The sequence below is a fragment of the Enhydra lutris genome, unplaced genomic scaffold, assembly GCF_002288905.1.
Source record: "Enhydra lutris kenyoni isolate GAN:26980312 unplaced genomic scaffold, ASM228890v2 scaffoldscaffold12, whole genome shotgun sequence".
NCBI lineage: Eukaryota > Metazoa > Chordata > Mammalia > Carnivora > Mustelidae > Enhydra > Enhydra lutris.
Window position 1 is genome coordinate 24,773,907 of NW_019154096.1, and position 12,093 is coordinate 24,785,999.

A 12,093-nucleotide genomic window follows, 5' to 3' on the forward strand; every position below is an offset into this window, starting at 1 on the left:
TGCATCCAGCAGGGCGCCCAGCCTGCCTCGTGCGCGTGCAGGGTGGAAGCTTTGGCTGTGATGGTGATACTGACGATGGCGTCAAGTTCAGGGGCCTGGCACTTTCACTGAACCCTGGGGTGTCCCCAGCCTCATTTTGTGATATTCATGATTAAACTGTCCTCCTGCATCCTGTTTGCATCCACATTCTCTCCCCCTCTTTTTTAAAGATCTATTTATTTTAGAAAGCGCACACGAGTGAGTGAGCGAGAGCACGAGCAGGGGCAGAGGCAGAGGGAGAGGAGAGAGAATCTCAAGCAGACTCCCCGTTGAGCACATAGCCCGACGCTGGGTTCGATCTCATGATCCTGAGATCATGACCTGAGCTGAAATCGAGGTGGACTCTTAATGGACTGAGCCCCCCCCCCCCCCCCCCCGCCTATCTGCATTCTTCAGAGCCAAGCCTGACTTCCCTCTGCACCTGCCCCTGGTCTTCCCACTTCTCCCAACTCTGGGAGCCTGGCCTCCATGTGGCCTGACCCAGTCACTTAGAGCCCTAGGTCGTGACCTGGTGTGGAAGGTTAATTAACCCCTTCCTGATAGTCATCTTTTCGCCAGAGGAGTATAACCATAAGGGGTCAGGGACTGTGTCTTTATGTCCCTTTATGTCCATTACCCTCCCAGACCAGTACTCAAGGGACAGGTACACAGTAGGCACTCAGTGAACAGGTGGGAGACAGCACACCTACCTTCTGTTTCCAGCTACAGGTTGAGTTGGCTCTTTCTGGGCCTCAGACTTGGCATCTGGGCAGTGGGGGTAGAGGTGGGCTAGGTCCCAGCCTGCCGTGAATTTTCTCACTCCTTCTGCCACCACATGCCTTCTCATCCTGCAGGTCTGGGCTCCTGAGGCTGCCAGCGGACTATGGGCACCACAGCCAGCACAGCCCAGCAGACAGTTTCGGCGGGCGCCCCCTTTGAGGGTCTCCAGGGCGGCGGCACAATGGACGGTCAGCACTCGCTCAGTGTCCACTCCTTCCAGACCACGGGCATGCACAACAGTAAGGCCAAGTCCATCATCCCCAACAAAGTGGCCCCCGTCGTGATCACGTGAGTGGTGGCGGGATGGGGATATGTGTGACTGTATCTCTGGAAGACATGGTTGGGGCAGATGCCCAGAGGAGTGGTGGCATAAAGCACTTAGTCTACAAACTGCTTTCACAGATGAAGATACTGAGGCCCAGAGAGGTTAAGCAGTTTGTCTGGAGTAACACAGCAATCAAGTGGCTGAATGGGTCTCTGTTGTGGGTCTCTTAGCTCATGGCCACAGGGCAAGGAAGCATGGAGAAGGAGGAGTGGCTGGCGGGGGGACACCTTTTTGAAAATCATTTTTGGCCGAATATTTTCAAAGGGAGCTTACAGACTGAGATGAATAAAATTTAGATTTTTATTTTTCACACCTAGTAATTATGGTTCGAAACTGGGCTTAATACCAGGTTGTGAAAGAGCTGTGGGCTCGAAAAGCTGGAAGCTCTTGGTCACTTCTCTCTCTTTTTTTTTTTTTTTTTTAAGATTTTATTTATTTATTTGACAGAGAGAAATCACAAGTAGGCAGAGAGGCAGGCAGAGAGAGAGGAGGAAGCAGGCTCCCTGTTGAGCAGAAAGCCCAATGTGGGGCTTGAACCCAGGACCTGGGATCATGACCTGAGCCGAAGGCAGCGGCTTAACCCACTGAGCCACCCAGGCGCCCCATTGGTCACTTCTCTTAATTAGGTCCTTGAGGGGTTTTCCTGGAGGAGGCCGAGAGTGGGTTCTGGTACCATATTTTGAGACACAAGGATACACCACGTGCATCCAGAGGAAGAGGATCCAGAAGGGGGCTCTGCAACCCTGTCTGCCCAGTGGCGTCAGTGAAGGAGTGGGTGCTGGGAGCCAGAGGCCAGGAGGACAAGAGAGGCATGGGCTCTGTCTCCTGGTGAATTGGGAAGCCTCGGCTTCTGTCGAATCTGCCTCTGGGCCCCTCCAGCATGCGAGATATAGGACATAGTGAGCTAAGAATGAACTATGTTCCACACATAGAAGTTTGGCAGAGACCTAGCAGGTGGGACTTTCTGTGTAAGGAGACCTAAGGGGTGGGAATAGTAAATTGGCCTGCTGGCTTTGGGTCCTGACAGGAAAATTAGGATCCTAATCCACTACTGTGCTTGTGATAAGGGGAAGAGAAGAGACATTACAGACAAGAGACTTGATACGTAGTCTCTCTGCCGGAGGTGACACATGGAGGTTTGGCCCTTGAGGGCCGTGTTGGAGACACATGTCCTGGGCCTTGCTCTGTGACCTCGGGAAAATCCTTTTCCCTCTCTGGGTCTTGTTTTTCTTATCCGATCACATGGGGATGACGAGCAAAATACTTAACGAAGTGGTGTGGCTCAGAACAGTCTTGGGCCTGCCAGAGTGGGACTGTGTGCGCCTCCTGGATCCAGCATGAGCCCAGCACCCCTGGGGTTGTAGCATGTTTAGGGGGAAGGGACCTTAAAGATCACCCAACACAGGGCCTGGCAAACTGTATCCTGTGGGCCAAATGCCACTTAGCGTCTGTTTTTGTAAATAAAATTTTATTGGAACACCGTCACTCCTATTCATTTACATACTGTCCGTGGACGCTTAACACTCGAATAGCAGAGTTGTAGTTGCAACAGAAACTATGGCTCGCAAGTCAAAATTATTTACTGTCCAGTTCTTGATATAAAAGGTTTGCTGACTCCTGATCTAATATGTTTTAGAGCCGGTGTGAAAACTGGATCTAAATACATAAACCAAGCTTCTGGGGGTAGAGGGATTTGTCCACCACGTGGTGAGATGGAGGCCGAGCTGGGAGCAGGACCCTAAGTCTCTTGACTCCTCGAATAGTGCTCCCCTGCCCCACCTCGGTCCCCTGCCCTGCCTTTCCTGGACGCAGTTCTTTAGTAAAGAGGAGCAGTGTCTTATTCACTGTTACAACCAGCACGGAAGCTTCTTGTGTCTTGAGCAGACAGATCCATCCCAGCAGAAATCTGGTTTTATACCCGTGGGTTTTGCTTGAAACGATCCCATGTAGAGGTAGCTCTGTGACTGGTAAAAATGATTATTTTAATAAACCCTTATTGTGCCCAAGGCTCTTGGCTGAGCACTTCCATTCAGCAGTGATTTGAGTTCTCACAGCGGCCCCAGAAGGTGAGAGTTACTGGAAAGGGAGCCACAGAGAGAGTGAGTAACTCCAAAACCACAACGTTGCTGAGTGAGGGAGCTGGGTTCATGCCCAGGTCATGCAACCCCAAAGCCTGTGTCCTGAGCCCCCTCACTGTGCCATGGGGTTGTTCTCAGAGACAACCTGATGGAAGGGTCCCCGGGGACCCAAGCAACCCTTGAATGGGAGGCCTTAAATAAGACCGGAGCTTCTCTCTGCAAGAGAGTCCAGGACGCACGCCAGGCTGGAAATGGCCGCTCTGGGATCAGCCAGGCCCCTTCTCTCTTGTTTCCCCACCATCATCAGCACCTACTTCTCGCCATCACCTCTGAAGAGAAAGTAGAAGGCACCCACCTTCCCTTTAAGGGAATGGCCAGAAGTTGTTTGCATTACCACTTCTCCCCAAATCCCATTGGTCGAAACTTAATCACATGACCATCCTATAGCTCCAAAGGAGGCTGGGAAATGTAGTTCTCTGCCGAATAATGGCCCAGTCAGAATTCCAGGGTTCTGTTGCTGAGGAAGAAGGGGAGAGTGGATACTGGGGACAGCAGGCTGTCTCTGGCACAGGTGGGTAGCTGCGTGGGTAGGCTGGCCCTGTTGTGGGGTCTGGTGAGGGTGGAGGCTACCTTGATTGCAAAGGTTTCCTGACTTGGGCTCCATTCTGCCCTGACAGGTACAACTGCAAGGAGGAGTTCCAGATCCATGACGAACTGCTCAAGGCCCATTACACGCTGGGCCGGCTCTCAGATGCCACCCCTGAGCATTACCTGGTGCAGGTGAGGGCAGCCTGGCCCCTCCCTCCCCCTTGAGCCTCCCTCAGCCCCCTCTGGTCCTCCTTCCTCACGGGGTCCCTCCTCCTACTTTCCCCACTGACCCCTTCTCTGCTTCATGTCCTCACCCTGTCCTCTGGGGTCCTCACCCACTTCCTCTCACCCCCTGGTCTCCTGGGGCCGCACCCCCTGCCCTGTGGAGATCTCTGCTCGTCTCTTCTAGCAGGTCCCTTCCTGGCCCCAGCCTGCACACACCCTACCTTTGGAGCAGGAGGGAGAACAGAGTCAGGGGGGATCCTGAGCTGGGGGAATCTTCATTCCGTTCTCCACATTCCAGAGCTTCTCTGGCTTAGCCATCTTTCCCTTCCCATATCCTCTAGAAAGCCCCACATGCCTAGGTGACTTTCATTTTTCTCGTTCCCTGCTGTAGCCCCCGGCCCTAGAACAGTGCTCAGGCACCGTGCAGGTGCTCATGCTGATTAAACTGTGTTTGTTGAAAGAGTAGCTGGGATTTCCCGGTGTCTGGAAGAGCTGGTTCCATTTCTAATCTGTCAGGCAATGTGTGGGTCCTGTTGGAGGGGCATGGCCAGATGATGTCCGAGCTCCGTTGTGCCCAGGATTGAACTCGCCCGGTGCCTCTTGCTCTCACCCTTCTTTACCCTCATTGCATCCATTCATCCCCAGCTGCAGGGGAGAGAGCCCCGTCCATCCTCAGAGCCTCAGGACCTCAGGAAGGGCCTAGTGCACTTTTCCTCTAGCTGATTCCTGGGGCCCCAGCTGTGACTTCCTGCTTGAGCCCCTGCTCCAAGTCCTTCCTCAGGCCAAGGGAGACATTCGGCTTTTCCTGGAGAGCTTCGGGCCCTACCCTAAAGCCAAATCCTGCCCCTGGAGTGTTCTCTCTGTGTTCTCTTTCCTTAAGGCCTGGCTCCAATGCCGCCTCCTTCATGAAACTTTCTATGATTCCTCATCAGGAGGAGTTGTTTTTCCCTTTCCCATGCTAAAAGACACCCTCCTTGGGCTCACAGATGGCCACATATTTTGTTTGTTTTTTCTAAAAACCTGCAGACAACTGGAAGACCCTGTCCCCTGCCCTTTCTCTCTGCTCCCTGTCCTCTGGGGCCTGGGACAGAGCTCCACCAATAGAAGATGTCCCTGAGCCATCTGAGTAACCCCCTGTGGCTCTTCCCCTGCCAGGGACGCTACTTCCTGGTGCGGGATATTGCTGAGAAGATGGATGTCCTGGGCACTGCACGGAGCTGTGGGGCCCCCAACTTCCGGCAAGTGCGGGGTGGGCTCACCGTGTTTGGCATGGGACAGCCCAGCCTCTCTGGATTCAGGCGGGTCCTCCAGAAACTCCAGAAGGATGGACACAAGGTAAATGGGGCTGCTTCTGGACAGAGTCTTGCCCTCAACATCTGGCAAAGGGGCTCCTGGGAGGGGCCTGGACCCATGATGGGGAGGGTGGCTAGGGACCCAGACCAGGCTCTGCTAGGCCTTGAATGCCATGGTGATCACAGTGGTCAGCATGGTTGGGAAATTCTGGGTCAATATTTATTGCCTTGTCATGTGTGGACCTGGGGGCCCTGAGGTCGGAATACCCTTATACACTCCATGTTGAGAACCTTGGAGAATGAGAAAGGTGACAGGGTGATAAGAGGGTCCAGTCATAACAAGAGAGGCACAGCTTGGTGACCACAGTGGACACAGGTCCTTCTATGAAGGCAGGGTAGTTACTACCATTTCACAGAGGAGGAAACCGAGGCCCAGAGAGGATAAGTGCTGCAGCTTAGGAGTGGTGCCCTGAGACCCAAACCAGCCATCTGGATTCTAAATGACTCCTCTTTTCCTGCCTGATGCTGAGGAGGGGTTTTGCGCGCCTGGGGGTCCCCTGTGATTTCAGGCTCCGTGTGGGCAGCCCGTGTCTGGTGTGACCAGGGTTTAGCTGGAGAGTCCCCGAGTGAACCAGAGTGGGATGGGCTGTTAGCTCTGGGCGGATCCTGTCCTGTTCCCCAGGGAAGGGTCTGCCCACCTCTCTCTCCTCTGTACAAGGTGCTCAGTGAATGAATGATTGAACGGTGGTGGTGGGTATTCATTTCTCCCCCCAGTGTTCATCAAGCGCTTGATTTATCTGCCATTTCGTGCTCTGAAGAGTGGGGAAGTGAAAATGATCAGGATACGGTTCTCCCTGTAAGGAACCTGTAGTCCACAAAGGGAGACGTATTCACTGATCATGTGAGGGTGAAGCAGGAATTCACACCAGGAGCTTCAGGCAAAGGGCTGGGGGCCCTGAGAAGAGGGACAGTCAGGAGCAGGCGACACTGGGACTGAGCAGGCACAGGGTGGGGGTGACAGGCGCTCAAAGAGGAGGGACCGGTCTGTGCAAAGGCACAGAGGTGAGGCAGAAGGCCAGGCCCCTGTGCTGGGTAGCGGTGACACTCTTCCTCCTTTGGCCCCTGGCAGGAGTGCGTGGTCTTCTGTGTGCGGGAGGAGCCCGTGCTGTTTCTGCGGGCCGATGACGACTTCGTGCCTTACACACCTCGAGATAAGCAGAATCTTTGTGAGAACCTCCAGGGCCTGGGACCTGGGATCCAGGCAGAGAGCTTAGAGCTGGCCATCCGGAAAGAGGTGAGGGTCCCTGGTGTGGGTGGAGGGCCCTCTCCCTGACAGGCCGCAGGCATCTGTGTTGGGACCCTGCCTCCCAGCCCCACTTTGCTCTCACCGGCCCGTGCTCACCCACTCTTTGGCCCTGCTCGGGCGAGTCACTGGCTGCAGGACCTGCTTATGGGCAGCCGGAGGAGGGACGTTTCCTATTTCCGGCTCCCTTTGCTTCTGCCCCTTTCCCACCCTGCGCACCTCCTCCAGGCTCAGCACCCGTTTTAGCAGGGGCCTGGTGGTGTGGAAGGAGCGTTAGAGTAGGAGCCCCAACATGGAGGGTCAGCCCTCCGGGAGCTGTGAGGCCCAGGTGAGTCACTTCTCTCGATGGGCCTCTGGCTGTCTCTGAGGTGCCCCTGTTCTCCTGCACACCCTGGAGGCCTGTCAAGGATTTTGATGCGGAGGTGTGTGCCTGGAGTCGGTGGCTACAGTGCCCCCAGAGGCTCCCACGGGCACGAACCCATGGTCTCCCATCTCCCTCTGGGGGCCTCATCTCCTCTGGCACCCGGCTGACTGAGATTCCCCTGTCCTTGATTCTGATGGCTTAGCTGAGTCCTGCTGCCTACAGGACATGGCAGGGCACTTGCTCATTGGCCCCAGCGTGGGCCATGTCATCTTGTGCACAGGTTGCTGCCCTTGGGCCACTGGCCACCACCGTCCCATCAGGCCTCCCAGGGCGCAGAGCACCTGGTTCCCCCCTGGAGGAAGAGCAGCCCGTCCGTGGCCTCTGTGCGGTCTCCTCGCTCTAGAGCTCGGCCAGGAAGGCCAGGAGGGGCCTGCAGATCCGTCATGGCCCTCTGGCCCCCACTCCGCCACGCAGATCCACGACTTCGCCCAGCTGAGCGAGAACACATATCACGTCTACCACAACATCGAGGACCTGCTGGGGGAGCCTCACGCTGTGACCATCCGGGGTGAGGATGATGTGCACGTGACCGAGGAGGTGTACAAGCGGCCCCTCTTCCTGCAGCCTGCCTACAGGTACCGAGTGACAGGCCTCCCCGATGTCAGCAGAGGGTTCGGGCTGCACGGATGCCTGCGTGCTGGGCAGTGGAGCTCCCTGGCCCTGCTCCCCGGCTGGGGCCTCGCTTTCACTGTCTGCAGGCCGGGCCGGGCTCCCCACAGCCATCTCTCCCATAGGAATGCAGGGGTGGGGGGATGCCCGGGCTGTGTGGCCTATCTGACGGGTCTCTCCCCGTCACCTGGCAGGTACCACCGCCTGCCCCTGCCAGAGCAAGGGGCCCCCCTGGAAGCCCAGTTTGATGCCTTTGTGAATGTTCTCCGGGTAAGTCAGGGCAGGAGGGGGCAGGGGGTGGTGGAAGCACAGAGTAGGGACAGGAACCTGGACAGTGGGTCTGGGTCTAGGCCCTGTCTCCATTGTGATGCTCAGGGCGAGTGTGGCCTCTGGCTTTCCTCAGAGGAAGGCTTCCTTCTGTGTTGTGTAGGAGGTAGAATGTGTGTGTGTGGCTGTGTATATTTGTGCATTCTCTAATGACAGAGCCCAGCACTGACAGTCTGAAGGCCTGGACGCTGGACAGACTCAGTTGCTAACTTGGCTGTGTGATCTTGGACAAATCACCTGACTTCTCTGGACATCAAGTTATTGGGGCTCAGAGATTCTCATCTGTGGCCTCTTGAGCTGGTGTTTCCTGAGTACTGGTGTTGTTTCTTTCCCAGCCCCTGTGGGAGGTCACCTTATTTAATTTGCATCTCATAGGGATGTCAAATATAGGCCTGTCACCTCTGAGCAGTCTCACTCCCAGGCCCAGTTGGCTGAGCTCCCCCAGGGCCGGGGCAGGAGGCAGGGCCGTACTCCTCGGGGCAGGTGGAATAGATTAGGTTTAGAAGTTTGCCAGAAGCAGCTGAACCCCCTGTCTAGGCACCCCTTGCCAAAGACTGTGGGGCACAGATGGGCCGATGTCATGACCCCCTCTCCCTGGACTTGGTCCTGGCAGAGGGTTTCCAGGTCATGCTGTTGCTGACGGTCGTGGTCTTTCCCAGGAAACTCCCAGCCTGCTGCCGCTCCGTGATGCCCACGGGCCTCCCCCTGTTCTCCTCTTCAGCTGTCAGACAGGCGTGGGCAGGACCAACCTGGGAATGACCCTGGGGTCCCTCGTCCTGTTTCACCACAGTGGGGCTGCTTCGAGGCCAGAGTGAGTGTCCCAGGGCGCCGCAGGGATGAGGAGAGGAGGGCACAGGGCTGCCAGAGTGCTGGGGCCATGTCAGAAGCCCAGGGCCAAAGCCGGAGGTGGGGAACGTGGGGATCATTCCCTGGGTTGCCACAGACTTGCTGAGTAATGTGGAAAAAGTCGTTTGACCTTTCTGGGCCTCAGTTTCCCCACTGGGGAAAATACCCCTTGCTTCCCCCAGCCTGAATGGGAAGGAAGACTCGGAACCTGTAGTCCAGGGCCCCTCAGCGGCCATGTGAATGGAAGCGTCAAGAGTGGGAGCGGGGGTAGAAGACTTTGGGGGTACCGCCTCTGCTACTGACCCCTTCCTTGTTAGGGCTGTCCCCCTGCAGGCCAAGCCGCTGCCCCTGGGGCAGTTCCAGCTGATCCAGAGCTTTCTCCATGTGGTGCCTCAGGGGAGGAAGATGGTGGACGAGGTGAGCTGGGGGCTGGGGGCCGGGGCCGTGGAGGGGTGGGCCCTTCTCCGCTGGTGGGGTCTCTTCCTCCCCTGCACTGCCCCCTTCTTGGCAAACCATTCTTTCCTTTTCTCTCCCCTTCCATCTCCGCTGTCTTTCTCCGGCCCCGCTTCCCACCTACCACCCCTTCCCTGCTCCGGTCACGGGCCCCAGGTGGACAGAGCCATCGCTGCCTGTGCCGAGCTGCACGACCTGAAGGAGGTGGTCTTGGGACACCAGAGGAAGCTGGAAGGCGCCCGGCCCGAGAGCCCAGCCCAGGTGAGGCCTGGAGAGGGCCTGCTTTTGCCCGAGTCCGGTGACCTCATTTTGTGAAACCTGTGAACTGGCTTCTTTGCGACTGACTTTTCCTGGTGGCTGCTTCTCCCAGAGAAGAGAGGTGCTCAGAGGAAGGGCAGGTGGATTTGCTGGGCCGGCAGGAAGGACGGACAAGGAAGAGGCGAAGTTTACTTTCCCTGGCCAGGTCCCCTCGCTGCAGAATAAACAGGACGGAGGAAGGGGCCGCTGGCGGGGGTGCCGGCGGCCTCTGGAGCCAGACACTTCCCAGACTGCTCCTGGGTACCCCCGCCAGTCAGTCCCTTGCTGTTTCCTTGGGTAGGCTGGGGTTTGGTCCAGCCTGCTGCTTCTGGAAGAGCGATCGGCTCTGGGCTATCTCAGCAGCTCTGTCCCTCCCTCTGGGGAGAGGCCGTTGTCTTGACAGTGTTTGTGCACAGCACGTGGAAGGAATCTAAGGCCTGTGGAGACTTTCTTCTTTGACACTTTAAAAAAATATCTTTCGAAAGCAATAGTAGAGTATGGAAAAATCGAGAAATCGGAGCAGGCAGAAAGTCACCCATCATGCCAGCATGGCTGCTGGGAGCATTTCAGGCCACTTTCCTCCCCATGTGCTTTGTTTGTGACATTCTTGGTTCGGTTCGGGTGCCTCCCGGATGCATTTATGCCTGCTTGTAGCCCTTCTCAGCCCCCCACGCCATCCCTCCTTTCGTCATTGTGGTTCTTGCCGGCTGTGTGACTTCAGCCATCCTTGGCCAGCTAGGTTAAGAGCGTGGCCTCTGGCCTGACCACGTGGGGTCCGGTCCTGGCTCTGCCATTACAGGTGTGTGGATGTGGCTGGTGCCTCAGTTTCCCTGCTTGTAAAAAGGGAGCCATGAATGATAACCACCCTATAGAGTTGTTACCAGCTGAGATAAGCTGAGATAAGAGCCATGACGCCCTTAGAAGGGAGCCCATTGCAGAGCACGCGTCCCTGGGATGTCGCTGTCATGATTTACTAACCACGCCCCTCTGGTTGGACTGTTGAGTCGTTTCCAGTTCCTCACCAGTGTAAATTCCTTTGCAACAAGATAACTTCACGAAAATGAAGCTGTTGTGTGTTTAGGATTTTTTTCCCCGTAGTCTAGATTAGAGGTTAGCAAATGGTGACCTAGGGGCCAAATCCAACCCGCTACCTCGTTTACGTGAATAAGTTTTATTGGAACATGGACTTGTCCATTCAGTTCCACACTGTCTGTGGCTCTTTCATGCTGCCAAGATGGGCAGGTAAAGCAGAGACCCTAGAATATTTACTGCCTTTCATCGAAGTAGTTGTTTGCCAACCTCTGGCCTAGATTCCCAAAGATGGGGTTCAGTGTAATCAAAGGGCATGACCTTTCTTGTGGGCCTCTCTCGATCTCACTTGTCTTCCAGAAGGTGGTACTGACCCAGCCAGTGAACTCTGAGATCCTAAGGTGGAGAGAGGGACTTTGGGATTCTCTCTGACAGCTCATTACCCCCGGCCCAGGCTGGGCTGTGGTTACGACCTTTGGGGATCCAACTCTCCTTGCCATCAGTGGCATGATTGAGCAAGTCAGCTCATTTCTCAGAACCTCTGTAAAATAAGGGAAAAAATTGTGGCTCCCTTGGAGCACTGTTATGAGGGTCTTTTTGTTTTCTTGTGGAGTGGGTCACCGTTCTTAAGGGAGGGCCTCTGGCTTAGAGAAGGGTGTTTCTATCCTTGCTTCCTCAACATGATTGGGCATGGCCCTGCATGTGCATGGCTTGGTTTAAAGATGGTGTGGGGGGAAGGGAGGGTCCCAGCCTGTCTCTGCGCACAGAACTGGTAGGCTAGGTGGTCCCTGTGTTGACAGCTGGGGTAGTCACCAAGAGCTTCCCCTGGGCCACAGACTAATTGCAGCAAACGGGAGAGTGTTAGATGCTTGGAAGAATTTCCAGCCCAGCAGAACTGTGTTATAAAGGGAGAGGTAGATTGTGTCCTGGGGATTTCTGAGGCTTAACTCCTGCCCTTCGAGGGATGGGGACAGGGTGGCTCCGGGAGCCCTGTTTTTACCACCTGGCCCCCCTTCCGGGTCACCTTCTCTCAGGAAAGTTGCAGCCAGCACGGTGTCCGACAGAGGGCGCTGCAGAGCCTGGAGCGATACTTCTACCTGATCCTGTTTAACTACTATCTCCATGAGCAGGTGGGCAGGGGGATCAGTGGACCCACAACCCCTCCTCCTGGGGTCCCTCCAGCCCTGTCCCCTACAGCAACTGGCATGGGGTTGTTGAAGACCCCTGTGGAGCTGGGGAAGAGAATGGGGACATATTCATTGGTCCCAGAGGATGATGGGTGTGGGAGGCCTGGAGAGACCCTGATAGAGTGGTCGTCCCAGAGCAGGTCAGGCAAAGGGAGGGCCCACCTCTCTCTGTCCTGGGTCCCAGTCGCTGTACCCTTAACCGAGGCATCGGGGCCTGGAAGGATCTTGCTTTGGACCTTCTGGTCCTCTTGCACCCCCTCCTCCCTGTCCTGGACCATGATGGAAGTCTCTAGGGGCTCCGCCCCCTCCCCC

The 12,093-nt window shown here is 56.0% G+C and overlaps 1 protein-coding gene across 1 annotated transcript in view; it reads left to right on the plus strand.

Moving 5' to 3' along the window:
- The first annotated feature begins 871 nt into the window (after positions 1 to 871).
- Positions 872 to 12,093, plus strand: part of LOC111145115 (phosphatase domain containing, paladin 1) — a 32,400-nt gene continuing 21,178 nt past the window's right edge. Inside the window, exons 1-10 of the mRNA XM_022499768.1 lie at positions 872 to 1,086; positions 3,879 to 3,981; positions 5,170 to 5,349; positions 6,436 to 6,600; positions 7,448 to 7,608; positions 7,837 to 7,912; positions 8,629 to 8,780; positions 9,133 to 9,232; positions 9,425 to 9,529; positions 11,629 to 11,724. Of these exons, the coding sequence (XP_022355476.1) occupies positions 902 to 1,086; positions 3,879 to 3,981; positions 5,170 to 5,349; positions 6,436 to 6,600; positions 7,448 to 7,608; positions 7,837 to 7,912; positions 8,629 to 8,780; positions 9,133 to 9,232; positions 9,425 to 9,529; positions 11,629 to 11,724 (1,323 nt within the window). The 5' untranslated portion in view covers positions 872 to 901. The remainder of the gene's footprint in view (positions 1,087 to 3,878; positions 3,982 to 5,169; positions 5,350 to 6,435; positions 6,601 to 7,447; positions 7,609 to 7,836; positions 7,913 to 8,628; positions 8,781 to 9,132; positions 9,233 to 9,424; positions 9,530 to 11,628; positions 11,725 to 12,093) is intronic.